This window comes from Nicotiana tabacum, unplaced genomic scaffold (genome assembly GCF_000715075.1).
Source record: "Nicotiana tabacum cultivar K326 unplaced genomic scaffold, ASM71507v2 Un00342, whole genome shotgun sequence".
Taxonomy (NCBI): Eukaryota; Viridiplantae; Streptophyta; class Magnoliopsida; order Solanales; family Solanaceae; genus Nicotiana; species Nicotiana tabacum.
The window spans coordinates 34,072-49,010 of record NW_027438579.1 but is presented as its reverse complement, the minus strand read 5'-3'; the positions used below and the strand labels follow the sequence as shown (position 1 = coordinate 49,010).

At 38.6% G+C, this 14,939-nt stretch overlaps 1 protein-coding gene across 1 annotated transcript; it reads right to left on the bottom strand.

Annotated features, from left to right (window-relative positions):
• Positions 1-121: 121 nt before the first annotated feature.
• On the bottom strand, positions 122-8,167 carry LOC107818339 (7-deoxyloganetin glucosyltransferase). Its single transcript, XM_075248914.1, is given in 6 exon segments — positions 122-801; positions 804-869; positions 872-1,266; positions 1,268-1,344; positions 7,447-7,544; positions 7,666-8,167. Coding segments are annotated over 6 exon segments (1,338 nt in total). The 5' UTR covers positions 8,135-8,167; the 3' UTR covers positions 122-568.
• Positions 8,168-14,939: the final 6,772 nt, after the last annotated feature.

Sequence of the window (14,939 nt, the reverse complement as noted above, 5' to 3'; positions counted from 1 at the left end):
TTTAGAGTTGTGGTGACGTGGTACATAATTAGTCCGTTCCGTGCATACTGTCTCAGATATCAAGTTTATGAATACTCTTGTTCTCTCTCCTTCTTATGAGAAGTATGGGGGAGTACTTCTATATATATATTTTCAGTTAGCATATTCAGGATACAACAACAATAACCCAGTATAATCCCACTAGTGAGGTCTGGGGAGAGTAGTGTGTACGCAAACCTTTTCCCTACCCTGGGATAGAGAGGTTGTTTGCGATAGACCCTCGGCTCTCTCCCTCCAAAAACTCCACACTTTGCTCTTGGGGTGACTCGAACTCATAACTTCTTGGTTAGAAATGGGAGGTGCTCACCACTATAGCAACCCACTCTTGTCAGTTAGCATTTTCAGGATAGGTGAGAAATTTTGCAAGGCACAGTAGCCTGTGGAGACCAAAAGACTTTGAGAATGCAAGTAAGAACTTTTATTAATCATACATTATATTGAAAGAAGGGAAACAAGTACTTAGAAAATCTGATAGGATCTCAACAAAGGAAGAAGATGAAATCAAACAGCAATCGATTAGTACTATGGCCTAATGTTTGGAGCAAAGGACAATTTTGTTGACCATTTTGTATATGTTCACATAAGATGATCCTTCTGGTTTTTGAGCAGCTTCCTCAGCCAATTTCTTCCATTCCAATGCCTTTTTCTTCATCTCTTTGCCTTTTTCCCCTGTCATTAACTCTTTTACAAGGCTTTCAACTTCATCCCTCTTCATATTATTGTCAATCTCCATTCCTATTCCCCATTGCCTACAACAAAAATTGGCACTTCACTGCCAATACTTTCGAGTGTCGAATTCCATCCACCGTGAGTGAAGAAACCTCCAACCGCTCTTGTGGGCACCAACTTGCTAACATCCCTCTTTCTTTAATTTCTTCCAGGAATTTAGGTGGAAGAACTACTTTTTCGCCTGATACAATATCAGGCCTAAGTATCCACAAAAAATCCAGCTAGCTATTGGCAAGTCCCCATGCGAATTCAATAAGTTGGCCCGGAGTCATAAGAGTGATGCTTCCAAAATTGACATAAACAACAGAATTTAGTTTCTTGGAATCAAGCCACATTAGAGGCCTGTTTTCTTCTTTCCAAAGATTTGATCTTAGGTCCTCCAAGGTCTTGTCATCGACATGTTTCATAAGAAGGTGCAACGACCCAATGGCATAAACCGGTAAAAGAAGGCTCTGAAGTGATTCAAGAACTTCTCTCTCTAATCTCTCAAATGTATTGAACAATAGCAGAAGCCATTTTGCTTCTCTCAGTTTCTTGGATTAAAAATTTGACCATGTATTCATCTCGATTTGTAGTCTTAATTGAAAGTACAAGAGGGGATGAATTACAGCTAATTTAAAATTTTAGTCGACTTAGAAGAGACTTAGTCGACACCACCAATGATTTTCAGCAATAATGTTTTATAAACTTGACACAACTTTTGTTTTTCTTCCTAACACTTCCTATCTTTTGAGATACTAGTAAACTTAGGAATACAGTATTTGTGCTAAGAACTAGGAAGACATAGAAAACAATGATAAGTTGCGTAGTTGAATTCATGAGTCTGCCAGTCGTCTTCTACGAGAGTCTTGAGTAGCCGTTTCATATTGACCCTTGATTGAGGCACAAAATATTCTAAGAGTTTTGACCTAAGGGGTGCCTCCGAATCCTGCTCAAGAGATGGGCTGGGGTCACGACCCAAAATTCGACTAGTCGTGATCGCACCTAACCCAACCCGCTAGGTAAGCCAGTTAACCACTAACCAATTCCAATAACAATTTATGAAGCAATTAAGTAATGAAAAGTCTTAGTCTTATACATTTCCCAAGAACTGGTAGTACAAATTGTGAGCTTCTAAGAATAGAATTTACAAAGGTGATATGAAGTAAATACATCTTCTATTTGAAAAGTACATAAACAAAGTTTTTATAAATCTAAGACTATCATGAACAAGAGGCAGCTACAATAGGAACGCAGGTACATCTTCAAATTCGGCAACCATCGAGCACAATAACAACAACATCCAACATCTGCATGCAATGTCCAGAAGTGTAGTATCAGTACAACCGACCTCATGTACTGAGTAAGTAACAAACCTAACCTTAGGTTGAAAGCAGTGACGAGCTAGAATATAGGTCGGGTCCAACACCAATAACCAATAGCAGTTCATAACAACGTAGGGCATATAAATAAGAAAGCAATTTGAAATAAAATGCTCAACTTTATCATAATTTCCCAAAAATAGTTCCGCTTTTCAAGAATAATAGTGAAAACCCAAATCCTTTACCAAAATCGTCGAAAAGTATGAGATAATTTGAAAACTGTAATTTTTTCCAAAAATCCTTTCCAAAAATAAGTAAGATGTTTCATTTTCTTTCTAGATAGCAAGTGTGAAATACCTCTCTATGCTCACATATTAATGTGTGTAAAAGTCATAAATGACATGATACCGCACAGAATGAGGAAAAAAGCGTCTCTATGTATATATGTCATATGTGCATGCTAATGCCATGTATCTCAGAGATGAATCATGTACTCATACTCTCAGAGTACTCAATCTCACTGTCTCACACTTTTCACTCATCATGCTCAACCACTCGGTACTGTATATGGCCCATACGGCCTAGGGAAGATCCATCCTGGAATACATACATCACAGAACATCAGTCACTCAGTACCGAGGAAGGCCAATCCGGCCCCATGGAGAAGATCCATCTCCAGGTATATAATGCTTCGGACAAGATTTATGTCCAGGGAAGATTCATCCCTCAATATAATCAACCGCGCTCACTGGGGGTGTGTGCAGACTCCGGAGGGACTCCTACAGCCCAAGCTCTATCATAAGCCAGATCCAGGCATAAATCAATATAGCATGCTGCGGCGTGCAGCCCGATCCCATAAATGTCACTCATAATCAGGCTCTCGGCCTCACTCAGTCATAAATCTCTCCAGTCTCACTCACGGGCTTACAACGTCATGAAATTATCATGACAACAATGATATGATGTATCAATAAATAACAACTGAGACTGCGATATGATATGAATACATGAATATGACAGAGTACGAAATATCAATGAAATCAGTGAGATGACAGCAAGAAACGACCACTATGGGTCTCAACAGTATCGGCATAAAGCCTAAACATGATATCTAGCATGATTGGCAGCTCAATTACTTTATCACATGGTGAAAACACTGATATCAACAAAAATAAGGCCACTATACAATGTCATGGAAACAACGGAGTCCAAATTCACATGGTGCACGCCCACACGTCCGTCACCTAGCATGTGCGTTACCTCAACACAAATCACATAACATGTATTTCGGGGTTTCATACCCTCAGCTCCAAGATTAGAAGAGTTACTTACCTCGAACAAGCCAATTCCAATACCGAGCAAGCCAAGTGATGCTCCAAAATGCCATCCCGTGTGTTCCGACCTCCCAACGGCTCGAAACTAACTAAAAACAACTCAAATACATCAAACAATGCTAAAGGAACCAATCACAATCGAAAAAGGTCGAATAATCAAAAGCCCAAAATCGGCCAAAATTCATACTGGGGCCCACGTCTTGAAACTCGACAAAACTCATAAAATCCGACAACCCATTCAATTATGAGTCTAACCATACTTGTTTCACTCAATTTCGACTCCAATTCGATGTTCAAAACTCAAGAATTCATATTATGAAACTTTAAGCTAAAACCCCCAATTTTCCTCTTTAAATTCATCAAACAATTCCTAAAAACGAAGATGGATTCATGAAATGTAATCAAAACCGAGTAGAGAACACTTACCTAAATCCTTATGATGAAATTTGCTCCAAAACTCGCTCCATTCCGAAGTCCATAGCTCAATATGTGATAAAAATGACCAACCCTCGAACTTATAACATTCTGCCCAGCGAATCCGCATTTGCGGTCAAATTGTCGCATCTACGACCACCGCTTCTGCGGATGATGCCTCGCATCTGCGAAGCCCATGGAGATTGGTCCTTCCGCACCTGCGGATAACCCCTTACTTTTGTGGACGTGCAAGTGCGCCAACAACCATCGCTTATGCTCCACTCGCCGCTTTTGTGGACCCACTGTCACTTATGCGACCACCGCACCTGCACAAACCAGCCGCAGGTGCGGTCACACTAGAACCAACAACAATGAACCTTTGCTAAAATTTCCAAAATGCTACGAAATCAATCCGAAATACGCCCGGGACCACGTCCAAATGTACCAACAAGCCCCATAACATAACACGGAACCTACTCGAGGCCTCAAAACACACATAACAACATTGAAACGATGAATCACACCTCAATTTGAAATTATTGAACTTTGAAACTTCAACTTGTACAACCGATGCCGAAACTTATCAAATCACGTCTGATTGACCTCAAATTTTGCACACAAGTCACATTTGACATTACGGACTTGCTCCAACTTCCGGAATCGGAATCCAACCCCGATATCAAAAAGTTCACTCTCGGTCAAACTTTCTAAAACCTTAACTTTCGCCATTTCAAGCCAAATTCCACTACGGACCTTCGAATCACAATCCGGACACGCTCCTAAGCCCAAAATCATTCAACGGAGCTAACGGAACCATCAAAACTCCGTTCCGGGTTAAAATTCACAAAAAGTCAAAGTTGATCAACCCCCCAATTCAAAGCTTCAATAAAAAAATCCATTCTTCCAATTCGATTCTGAATAACCTGAAAATCAAAACCGACGATTCACATAAGTCATAATGCATATTACAGAGCTACTCATGCCCGAAAACTACCGAGCGAAGTGCAAATGCTCAAAATAACCGGTCGTATCGTTACAGCTGGATTCACTTACTATAACACCCCGAAAAATTTCAAAGTACTTAAGTATAAGGCCTGGTAAAATTTGCAAAGAAAATAATGTTTCATGGTGCCAGACTAGGCTTACGTGTTTGAGGATTATAGAAATTGCTCGCCGCGGCTCGGACTTTTTGGGTTGAACAATGCACAGGAAAGTAAAGGAAATTTTTTGCCGGAAAAGTGCATTTATGCAGTCCATTATATGACCGTATAATCACTCTGCGGGCCGCATAACGGCCGCAGAAGTGAGCAGGAGAGGGCTATTCTGGAAGCAGCTATGCGGTCGACTATGCGACCGCATAACTGTTATGCGGTGCATGCGACCGCATAACAGTTATGCGGACCGTATAGTGACCGCATACACATGCAGTTCTTTTGGCTTTTTTGTAACCAATTATGCGACCGATATGCGGTCGCATATGCGACCGCAGAACCTGTTCCGGAGCTTTATTTTTGGGTTTTTAAAATCCGGCTCTATTTCGTTAAATACACTCTTTGGGTCATTTTTGAGCTATTATCCGACATTTTAGAGTGAGAGAGGGTGCCCTAGAGTGAGAAGGTGTTCTCTAATATTTGTTCTTCAATTCTTGCTCAAGTTTTGGAAGATTAAGAAGGCAAGCTCACTAGGTCTTCATCCTAGAGGTAAGATTCTACACCCTAAACCCTAATTTCGAAATCATCTGAACATGGGTAATTAGCAAGATAATGTTTGGGCATGAGAGTTGATTATTTTACATGCATGTGATATCAAGGGGTGTAGGAAGATTGTTTAACTAAGCATGGTAAAGATTGAGTTGTGGGATGATGGAATCCTCCATAAAAGGGACCTTGAAACCTTATGCACACCTTGTGTTTGATAAAATGCTCAAATGAGCTAGAACCATGATCATCTTCCTAATTTTGGTTCAATTTGTTATATTTCTAAAATAGATTGAAGTTGCTAAGAATTTCGAAACATTTAGAGTGTAAGGAAGCTCAAGTGAGGTATGTTGGCTAAACTCTTCTTTAAGAATTGGAATTCCCATTATCCTTATAAGTTCCGAGATGTTGATTATAAATCGAGTATTTTGATAAGTTTTGTGATGAAGATATATGTTCAATTCGTATTTCAAATGCTCTTATCATATTGCATTATAAATTGAGGATGTGTCCCAAACTATGGATTACGTATCCACATGTTATAATTTCTAGTCATGATTTATGTGAAAGGTATTATGCCAAGTTGTGTAGAGATTGTGATTATGATAAAACCTCCACCTGCATATATATTGGGGTGAGGCGGCATGACCGCTTTGTGTAGGGATTATGATATTGTGGGACTGCACCTCCACCCGATTACATTGGGGTGAGGCGGTACGACCGCTTTGTGTATGGTTTTGGTATTGTTGTGGTACCACCACCCGCATACATTGGGGTGAGGCGGCATAGCCGCTTTGTGTTGGTATTGGTTTCGTTGATGCATTTTCACCCGCATACATTGGGGTGAGGCGGCATAGCCGCTTTGTGTAGGTTCTTGGTACTATGGTTATACATCCACCTGCATACATCGGGTAAGGCGGCGGGGCCGCTCTGTGTGAAGATGGTTATATTGTATCTCATCTTAAATCCTATAAATGTTGTTGATAGCTTTTAATAAGCTTGCTATGGTTGAGACAACTATCTATATTATTCTATTGCCGCACTGGTTCATCATAATTATCTTGTATTTTTAAATTCTTAAATTGGTGTTTAATTTTTATACTAGTACTATTCGACGGTACTAACGTCCCTTTTGCCGGGGGTGCTGCATCTTTAAATGGATGCAGGTGGTTCCACAGCAGGAGACATTGTTCAGAGATAGCAGTACACCTTCTTCCCAGCTGACTTGGTGAGCCCTACTTCATCCCGGGGTCATGTATCTTTTGATCTTTATGTATTATGGTTGAGGTATAGCCGGAGCCTTGTTGCCGGCATTATCATTGTACTCTTCTTTATCTATAGAGGCTCCGTAGATATAGTGTGGGTTGTGTTTTGGTACTGGAAAAGACAAACTATGCTATGTTGTGGTTGTATTACTTGTCCATTTGAGACTTTAAAAATGGTGAAACTTATGGTAAAAAATTGGTAACTGCAGACACGACCACTTTATTGTTTAATTAAGGAAAAATGTATTCTTTTTATTCATGAATGAGTTTGGGTAGAAGAAATCTAACAGGCTTGCTCGGTCGGGTTCACTTGGTTGAGCGCCGGTCGCGCTCCACGATTTTGAGGCGTGACACTTACGTCCTTCCTTTTCGTATTCATAATCAGGGGAGTGATTTATGGCTTGACTTGATCGATCAATATTCAGAATCTCCTGATTCCAAATCAATCCTTGAAGTAGGGACTATCATTGCACTTGATCTTGTTTCCTTTTTTATGGCCTTGACATCATTTGATTTAGCATTGTCCTTGCTGCATTTGATTTTGTTTCCTTTCTGATATCTTTAACATATTGACTTCCTTTGATTTAGTACTGCCCATCTAATTTCTTACAATTAAATAGATACAGTTAGATTTACATTATTGTCATCATTGAAACTCAGGTGTAACACTAATGAAACGTGGAAGATCCCTCAAACTTATGCCTTCCATGCCTGGTATCCAATCCAAAATCGTTTCCAAGTACCCATTTGTCAAGCAACTTTCATCTGCAGTCCAAAAGTAGATTAACAAACCAAAGATAAGAACCAAATTAAAGATAATAATAACAAGGTTAAGGCCCAAAGATACTAATAGGCAAGGCCATTTTAAAAGGGAAAAAATGTATACCATTAAATGGAGTGTATCCTTTCTCAACAAGATCACGGTAATGCATGTAACTTAATAAACCACAAGCACTTGGATTCCAAAAGAGAACTTCAGGGATTCCCAAATCATGAGAAGCATCCATAGTGAAGCTCATAGCACCATCAAAAACGATGCACGAGACAGGTGGCATGTTTGAGGTGGTAGTGGATTTACTAAGAGAAGAAATATTTTGGGTAGAATCAGGGTCACATGGCGGGAGGCCATCGGGAATGGTCTCAAAACGAAAGGATGGCAATCCCTTTAGCGTATCGGGGCCTCTGGACTTAAGAAGATGCCTATGATTGTGTTCAGTTTTTGCAAAGGTAATATGAAAGCCTTTGTGGTGGAGGATTTTGGCTAATTTTAAAATAGGGCTAATGTGGGTTTGGGCAGGATATGGTATGCAAACTGCATGAGGCTTGTCTAAATCATTAGCACTAATGGAACACATTCTTTAGTTTCCTTATTGAGTTATCTTTCTTTCAAACAGAAATACGAAAGATTGGTATGACTTTGGCAAGTGGATGAGGATGCATATATTTATAGACGATATAAAAAGAGGCAACATCTTTATACTCCTTCCTAATTTACATTAAATCTTAATGTTAGCACTATGACATAATGGCCTTACTTTTGATATTGTCCACATCTGCAGGACATTTTGCTAACGGCGCGAAATAAGGACAACCCCACTACTTGGCAAGAATTGAATTGTCCACTGCGTTGCAAAATTATGGCCACTCCCCCAAAAATGTTAGACATGGGTATGCGTTTATTTTTCGGATACGCTAGCATTATTGACAAACATATGGCCTAAATTAGTGACTAGATTTCTTCAAATATTGTAGAGCAGGCACGACACTGACACTTAATCATTGACTCACCAATCCATTAACAATGCCATATATTAGCCAAGTAAAATCACAATGGTTACTACATGTCACGACTGCAATAGACTCCTAAAATATAGGGCAGTAGCTTTTCCCACTTCTAAACCACATCCAATATTTGTAATTTATAAATAAATATCAAGATCACCATCATTTGAATATCCAATATTAAGAAATTAGACTAACTCATCAACTCTCCTCACTTAATTGACCATTCTTTTCTTCATTCACACATTGTATAAGTTAGAACTTAGCTTCTTCACTTTTGTATTTTAATTTTTGCTACGATATATGAAGCATTGTACTTCTCAGTACTTGGAAAACGATTACTAAATAAGTTTATTTATTTATTTATTTATTTACTTCTTTTACCTTATATTTTGCTCATTACTTTTAAATTTTTTCTTATTTCGGTGAGATTTTTCGTGAAGCATGAAGTCGCAAGTAAGTTTATCTGTTATGGAGAGTAAATCATCATATATTGGAGTTTGAATTTGGGCAAGTCTTGGACCACAAAATTCGTCATTATTCAAATTTAATCAAAGTCAGACATCAAAAACAGAGAAAGCATCTCATATTTGAAAGAAACTAGTAGTAGTAAATTTGTGTAATAACTCAACTGGTCATTTTAACTTTTAGAACTCCGTTTCTTAAAATAAAATTTCTTGTATGTGCTTTTAATGATTTATGACTTGCGGGGATGGTTGGTGTCACGATCCAAAATCTAACCATGATCGTGATGACACCTATCGTGTTACAAGACAATCCTATTTCCCAAAATATTACTACTAAATCGATTATAAGAATTTAATAAAACAATACCAACATTTGAATTTCTCATCAACTAAATCAACTCTAAATATAATATAGAAAATACGAAAACGAGCCCCAAACATCGGGGTGTCACTAAGTCATGAGCATCTAAAACTATGAACTAAGATATATAAGTTGTCTAACTGTCCAAAAGAAGAAATGACAAGAGGAGTAACAAGGTCTTGCGGACGCTAACAGCTACCTTACAGTCTCCAAAGATAGCCAGCCTGAACTCAACGATCGTCGCTTTCTAACTCACCTGGATCTGCACATAAAGTATATGGTGTAGTATAAGTACAACTAACTCAGTAGTAACATAAATAACTAAGGAACTGAGCAGTAGTGACGAGCTAAGTAAAACAGTCTAATTATTTATTTTCACAATTTAAAAATAAACAGAAATAAACAGGTAAATTCCATAACTCAGTAAATGCCACAAAGAAGTTTAACAGATAAATGCAGCAACAACACAAATAAATACAACCTCACAGCAGTGTCACTCCATCACTCATCACTCGCACTCAACACTCAACACTCTGCGCTCGCTGGGGGTGTGTACAGACTCCAGATGGGCTCCCAAAGCCCAAGCGCTAAGCACGGACAACTCACGTGCTACGCGGACAACTCACGTGCTATGGTATCAATACCTGGACCTGCACGGCCAACTCACGTGATACGCGGACAACTCATGCGCTATGGTATTAATATCCTCACAACCAGGCTTCCGGCCTCACTCAATCATGTACCTCACTAGCCTCACCATCATATAACAAATAAGGGAACATATCCCACATCAAGTATCACATCAGATTAGCAAATAATAGAGACTAAGGTAAACATGTACAATTATGATTTAGTACAAATAATGTGAGCATGAATAAAGCCTAAGCATGATCTCTAACATGAAGGCAGACAAGTTCAATAAAAAGTAACTACATAAACACAGATGATGGCCATGAGGCCTCATGGGACGGACCAAGTCTCAATCCCTCAAGGTATACACCCACACGCCCGTCACCTAGCGTGGGTATCACCTCCAAACAGTCATACGGTATCAAATTCTCCGGGTTTATACACTCAAAGCCAGAGTTAAAACTGTTAATTACCTCAACAACATAAAATACTACTCTGGGATGCCCTCGTCTCTGGACTCGGTCTCCAAAGGCTCCAAATCAAACCATAATCAGATTAATACCATCAACATAGGCTAACGAATCAAATTCCACAATAAAAACTATAAAATATGCCAAAATTTTGAAATCGGCCAAAACCCGGCCCCCGGGACCACGTCTCAAAATCAGTCAAAAATGGCCGAATAATAAACCTCGTCCTCTCTCGAGTCTAACCGTATAAAATTCATCAAAATCGTACTCCGTTTGGTCCCTCAAATCCTCACTTAAACTCTCCAAAACTCAAACCCTAACTCCCTCAATTTCACTTTGAAATCATCAATCAAATCCAAAAAACGAAGATGGATTCATGAAATATAACCAAAGCTGAGTAGAGAACACTTACCCCAATCCTTATGGTGAATATCGCCCCCATAATCGCCCAAATCCGAGCTCCCCAACTCAAAATATGACCGAATGAACAAACCCTCATTTTATATATTTTTCTGCCAGCTATTCTGCCACGTTTCTCATGCCAAACGATTTCGAAACTCGCCTTTTATGCCTCCAATGGATTCCTTGTGAAATATTAGTCAAGTTAGGCTTTTCAATCACTCAATTTAACCTTATAATGAAGGAGATATGTATGTTTTAATATTTACAAATAGTGCAGATTTTTAAATACACCGTCAGTGGCAATTTCATAATTAATCTGACAAATCTGACAACCTAATTCTTAGTAAAATGACCATAAAATCCTCATACGATGTCTAAATTTGACGATTCTTTTTTCTACGTGTCCGTAATTATGATACGGATCTAATGCTTCAATAAAAAAACAAATCGGAGCTCATTTGTTCAATATAATATCATTTATGCTTGAAGAAACGACGTCAAAACATAAGAAAAACGAGCACAACACAACCCAAACATATCCGAAACTCACCCGAGGCCCTCAGGACCTCAACCAATAATTCCAACAAGTCATATATCACTACCCGAACTTAGTCGAACCTTCGGAACACCCAAAACACCAAATCAATCTCGGATTCAAGCCTAAGAACTTCTAAACTTTCAATTTTCGCCAATTCAAGCCTAATTCTATCACGGACCTCCAAATTATATTCCGGACACACCCCTAAGTCAAAAATCGCCCAACGAAGCTAATCGAATCATAAAAATCCATATCCGAATTCGTTTACTCATAAGTCGACTTCTGGTTGACTTTTCTAACTTAACTTTCTAACTAAGAGACTGAGTGTTCATTTCACTCCAAAACTACTTCGGACCCAAACCTACCAACTCGATACAACTCAATACTGTTGAACAACACATAAAGAAGCAGGAATGGGGAAACAGGGCTATAATTCTCGGAATGACTGGCCGGGTCGTTACAGTTGGTTCGGGATTTGGAAGTGTTTGGGTTGAAATCAGAACACTTGGTTTCTTAATTTGGCTTTAAAAGGCCAAGTTTGACTTCGGTCAACATTTTGAGAAAACAATCCCTGAATAGAATTTTGATGATTCCAACAGCTCCATATGGTGATTTTGGACTCAGTAGCGTGTTCAAAATTTTATTTGGAAGTCCGTAGTTAAATTAGGCTAGAAATGGCTTAAATAGGAATTTAAAGTTTGGAAGTTTGACCGGGGAGTTGACTTTTTGATATCGGGGTCGGAATCCAGTTCCGAAAATTTTTATAGCTCCGTTATGTCTTTTATAACTTGTGTGCAAAATTTGAGATCAATCGGACTTGATTTGATAGGTTTCGACATCGAATGTAGAAGTTGGAAATTCTAAGTTTCATTAAGCTTGACTTGGAGCATGATTCATGATTTTAGCGTTGTTTTATGTGATTTGAGGTTTCAAATAAGTTCGTATGATTTTTTAGGACTTGTTGGTATATTTGGTTTAGGTCCCAAGGGCCTCGGGTGAGTTTCGGATGGTTAACGGATCAAAAGTTTGACTTAAAAAGCTACTGCAATTTTTCCTCTTCTGTTGGACATTCTGGGTTGTGATCGAGCCTAGATATCGAGCCCAAGGTTGACGAAGCTCAGGATCGAGCTTGTGTTTCAAAGCCACGATCGAAGGTCCAGCTCGAGGGCCATGATCGAAGGCAAGGCTCGAGGGCCAGGATCAAGACCCAAGATCGAGGGTCACGATCGAAGACACAAGCTCAATGCCATGATCGAGGCCATGACCGAGTCTCAGGCTCGAAATCATGATCGAGGCCATGACTGAGTCCCAAGCTCGAGGCCTTGATCGAGGCCATGACCGAAGCCCAGGCTCGAGGGCCACGATCGAGGCCCAATTCCGAAGGCTGCCTCGGCAGTTTATAAAAGAGGGCATTCGTCCCATTTGCCATTTTTGATGAACTTGAGCTTGAGCAGAGGCGACTTTTGACAGATTTTCGAGGGAAAAATATTGGGGTAAGTGATTCTAACTCGGATTTGGTCTACATATACAAGTATATCATTGTTTTCACCATAAATTAGTGTTTTGAGATTGAAATTTGGGAAATTTTAGAAATCTCATAGAAACGAATTTGTAAGATTTCGGTATCGATTCGGAGTCGGATTTGAGTGAAACTGGTATGGTTGGACTCGTAATTAAATGGGTTGTCGAATTTCATAACTTTCGCCGGATTCCGAGATGTGGGCCCCACGGACAAATTTTTAATTAATTTCAGGATTTTATTGAAAATGTAGTATTTTCTTATAGAATTGATTCCTATAAATTTTAGTGATTCTATCGAATTATTTTTTGTTAGATTCGAGCCAATCAAAGTTAGATAATCGAGGAAAGGGCTTTCTAGTGAATCAAATTGGAGCAAATTTAGGTAAATCTCTTGTCTAATCTTGTGAGGGGGGAAATTTACCCCATAAGTGATTAAATTGAATAATTATTGCTAATTGTGGGAGTTACGTACGTACGAGGTGACGAGAGTCCGTGCGTAGCTACTATTAATGCTAAAGTCCGGGTAGTTTAGGACTCAAAGCATGAATTACTTGTGTAAATTGTATTCTTTATTAATTAAATTATTTGATGTATATATTGTGAATTGTTATGAAAGATAGTAAAAGATAAAATTTTCATATGCTTAATTTTTGTTTAGATTAATTAATTGTTGAAATAAATTGTTATCCTCTCGAATAAATTTTACAATAAATACTTTTATTCCGGAGGTACATAAGAAAATGTCCTCCTTTCTTGTGGATCGGGACGAACGCCTCGGCAGGATAGATGCATCTATGGATCGTGCCGCACGTCCCTCGGCAGTGTACACAATACTCTGGATTGGGCCGAACGACCTCGACAGAAATCGTGCTTAATAATAATAATTACATGATACTTTGATAGTTTATTGCAGCTTGCGAAGTTAATTGATAAATTGAAAATCTTTGGAATTTAAAGAATTATTATTCCTGCTTGTTAAGGAATTATTGTTATTCCTGTAAATGAGACTAATTGATAAATTGGAAATTTACTGGAATTGAAGGAATTTAATTAATATATTGAGAATTGTTGCATTTGAAGGAATTTAATTATTTCTGTTGGTTAAATAAATTATTGTAAATTCAGTGAATCATGTCGATTTAGATATTCTAGTATTATTTCAATTTTTATTATTGACCCATAGTGAGTGTCAAAGTCGGTCATCTCGTCTTGATACTTACTGGGTACACATTGTTTACGTACTCATGCTACACTTGCTGTACTTTTTGTGCAGGATCTGATACAGATACTAGTGGAGGACCTATCATCGCACATCCTCGTTATCCAGGGGCGTAGTGGTGAGCTGCCTTTCTGAGCCGTCCTGCAGCTACCAATGCCTCTTCTTGTATTTTTTATTCTATCTATTTTTATTTCAGACAGTATTTGGAGTTTTCTATAATCTACTAGATGCTCATACACTTGTGACACCAGGTCTTGGCACACACATTGGTTGAATTAAGAGTTGCTTATTTTCTTGGTTATTTTAAATTACTGGTTGGCTTGTCTAGCTGTAGTGTTGGGCGCCATCACGATCTATAAGTGAAATTGGGTTGTGACAATTTGTATATTTATGTTTTAATTACTTTTAATGATTTGAACTGCTGATTTATCCCTTGGACAGTATATCGTGCTTCTCCGAATATTTTTGGAATTGTTTTGTAGCTTTGCAAGTCTAAGTCGATAAAAAGGACAGACGGAGGATCCTTCAAGAGCAGAACGAGTGGCTGTTAAGAACACATTTTAAGTTCTTTGTCATTTTTTATTTAGATTATTTTTACGCCAAAACTTATTAACTTATCGCCATTAAATAATTTGATGAGATGAAAATGCGCACTAATAAAACATACTTTAGTGAAAAAGGTATATGTTAATATGTGCAAATTATCATGCATCTATTGGTCTGGTGAAAACACTTGATGTGGATAAATTTTTCACCTCTGGCATATCTCA